Below are 2,639 nucleotides of genomic sequence, written 5' to 3'. Positions count from 1 at the left end.
TTTTTTTTTTTTTTTGGAGAAGAGTCTTACTTGGTCACCCTTAATAGAGTGCTGTGGTATTGTAGGAATATTAAAAACAATATTCCTTCCTAATGCTACCCCTTCTTTTCCACCAAACTCTTTGGGCTCAAGTGATCCTCTTGCCTCAGCCTCCCAGGTAGCTGGGACTACAGGCAGCCGCCACAATACCTGGCTAGTTTTTAGAGATAGGGTGTTGTTTTTTGCTCAGGCTGGCCTTGAACTCCTGAGCTCAAGCAATCCACCTGCCTGGGCCTCCCAGAGTGCTAGGATTACAGGCATGAGCCAATGCACCTAGCCTTAACATTGTTTCTTTAAGTTATTCCTTGGCAATTTGGACATTCATAACTATCTTCTTATAAAAAACAACACAGGAATTGTAGAATGGTTTGAGACCTCAGTTTTCATAAGCTACCCATTTCCTTTACAGACTCCTAGTTTGGACTTTTACACAGCTGCCAGTGTATAAAATTCACTTTTTCTCCACAGTTGAGTCTGTACAACTAAAGACCAGGTGAAAGGCCTTGGTCAGCTAAGGATACTAAGAACAGGTGGTCACATCTGACTTGACTTTTTCTCCATATATGTTATAGAATTCTGCCAGCTACCCAACAGCTGACCTAGAATTGTTTTTCTTAAGAGAATATGTAATAAAATTATAAAGTAGCAGTGTTAAGATTTATTGGAAATGTTAATGAACATGCTTGGGTTTAGTGAAGTGCACTATAAAAAAATAGTTCTTTGGTCCAGAATGTATATGAACTTAGCACTGCCCCCTTCCCTTTACCAGGGACAAGCGTGTCCCTAAGAAGACTTCATTCTCAGTCTCATCTGGTGTTCTAGGGAACCCTAAAGCCACAGAAATCACAACAGCTGCAATAAATAAAGCATCTATTCAATACATTTCCATGCCAAATATTATTCAGCATTCTTTTGGCCTTGGTTTGATAGAAAACAGTGTGGTGAACTTACTACTTCTCCTTTACTACAATGAGCCCCAAGTAACTATGAAAGATTTAACAATTCAAACTTGCATGTAAGCAAAATCACACCATTCCCTCTACCTTAAAGTTATTAAGTCAATAATAAAGAGAACCAAAAAATGTAATAAAGGTCAATCATCACTACTGAAGAGGTACCAGAATTAATACGTGGCTTTTTTATTCTCCACAGGGAAGATATTAGAGAAGCATTCAGAATATGTGTCCATGCAAATATATAGGTTGGAGGGGAATCTTTAAAAAATAAGTGTTACATATGTGGCAATATGAGGAAGATTATTATTGAGGAATTTCACAGAATTTTTATGCAAAGTCTTATCATACCGTATTATGATCTCAGGGATGTTTTGTGATATTCACAGAGTCTTCTGAGGGTTTTTCTATTTGGGTCATATTTTAAGGAAGAATGTACAAGATTCAGATCTAACATATAATTTTGTAATATGCCCCGCTGATCCCATTAAATCCAACTCAGAAAGGAGTGGTATAATGATGTGAACAATTCCTGTTCTTTGAACTGTTACACTTCTCTTGCAATGCATTCCTTTTGGATTAAAACAGCAATTCCTCCCTGTTTCTGTCTCCAGGCCGAGGTTCAACTGTGCTACCTGGAAGCACAAAGAGATGCTGTTGAGCAGATGTCGCTCAAACTGTACAGCGAGCAGTACACGAGCAGCAGCAAGAGGAAGGAGGAGTTTGCCGACATGTCCAAAGTTCACTCAGTGGGAAGCAATGGGTAGGGCACTATTCTTTTTGTTGTTTTATTCTCCCTAATCTACCTTTTCAATGATTTTCTACTGGTAGGTTTAGGCAGGCATTTCCTCCCTAGGTAACAGATGGGAAGAAGCTCACCAGGTAGGCACTTCTGTGCTTCTCCATTCGTGCCAGAATTGAAGACTGTGGGTTTTGTCAGCCTCCATCATCTAACCCAGAACTTCCTAACTTCATTGTTGTATTTTTAAATACAGCCTTATGATGTTATGAGTGTTTTATGACCACATTGTATCTATGTGTATGTACAGGATTAATCCTTTTTCCCCATAACTTATATTTTTCCTTATATTGCCCCCCCCTTTTAAACTTCACTATTTCTTTTAAAGTCTATTTAAGGAATTCTAAACACTAGAATCTCATTGGAAACTTGGTAGAACATAATTTCCTGATGAACATAAGAACTTAATAATTATTTAGAGACCATGAGCTAGATGTTTAGTGTCGCATAAAGTCAGTGGGTAAAATAGACTAGCCCTTGAATTGTCCATGGTATGTGAAAGGACCTAATGCCTTCAGGGACCTATCAACAATTTCCATTCAGCTTGAGACATATGGCTGTACTTATACTACCTACCTATACTATGGAAGAGTTAGATCACATATTCAGATATTTTTTAAATGACTTTAAAGTTATGCAAACATTGTCTCTATATATTTTTCATCTTTTCTGAATCAGTTTTAATATTTAATAGGTGATTATTAAGGAATGAAAGAATACTGATGAAATTTAATTATTTCATAGTTTTAATAACTTAATAATCATACTCATAAAAATGAGAATAGTGACCCCTTTGACTTTTATACTTGAACCAGACAACAAGGGGAAGAAACTATTCCCCAAAGTTA

The 2,639-nt window shown here is 37.1% G+C and overlaps 1 protein-coding gene across 1 annotated transcript in view; it reads left to right on the top strand.

Moving 5' to 3' along the window:
- Nucleotides 1-2,639, top strand: part of AKAP6 (A-kinase anchoring protein 6) — a 356,374-nt gene that overhangs the window by 212,510 nt on the left and 141,225 nt on the right. Inside the window, exon 7 of the mRNA XM_023514406.1 lies at nt 1,607-1,755. Coding sequence (XP_023370174.1) covers nt 1,607-1,755 — 149 coding nt within the window. The remainder of the gene's footprint in view (nt 1-1,606; nt 1,756-2,639) is intronic.

Source organism: Otolemur garnettii, unplaced genomic scaffold (genome assembly GCF_000181295.1).
Source record: "Otolemur garnettii isolate 467f Iridium unplaced genomic scaffold, OtoGar3 scaffold00052, whole genome shotgun sequence".
Classification (NCBI taxonomy): Eukaryota; Metazoa; Chordata; class Mammalia; order Primates; family Galagidae; genus Otolemur; species Otolemur garnettii.
Note: the sequence above shows the minus strand (reverse complement) of the source record. Positions and strands in the feature narration are given on the sequence as shown.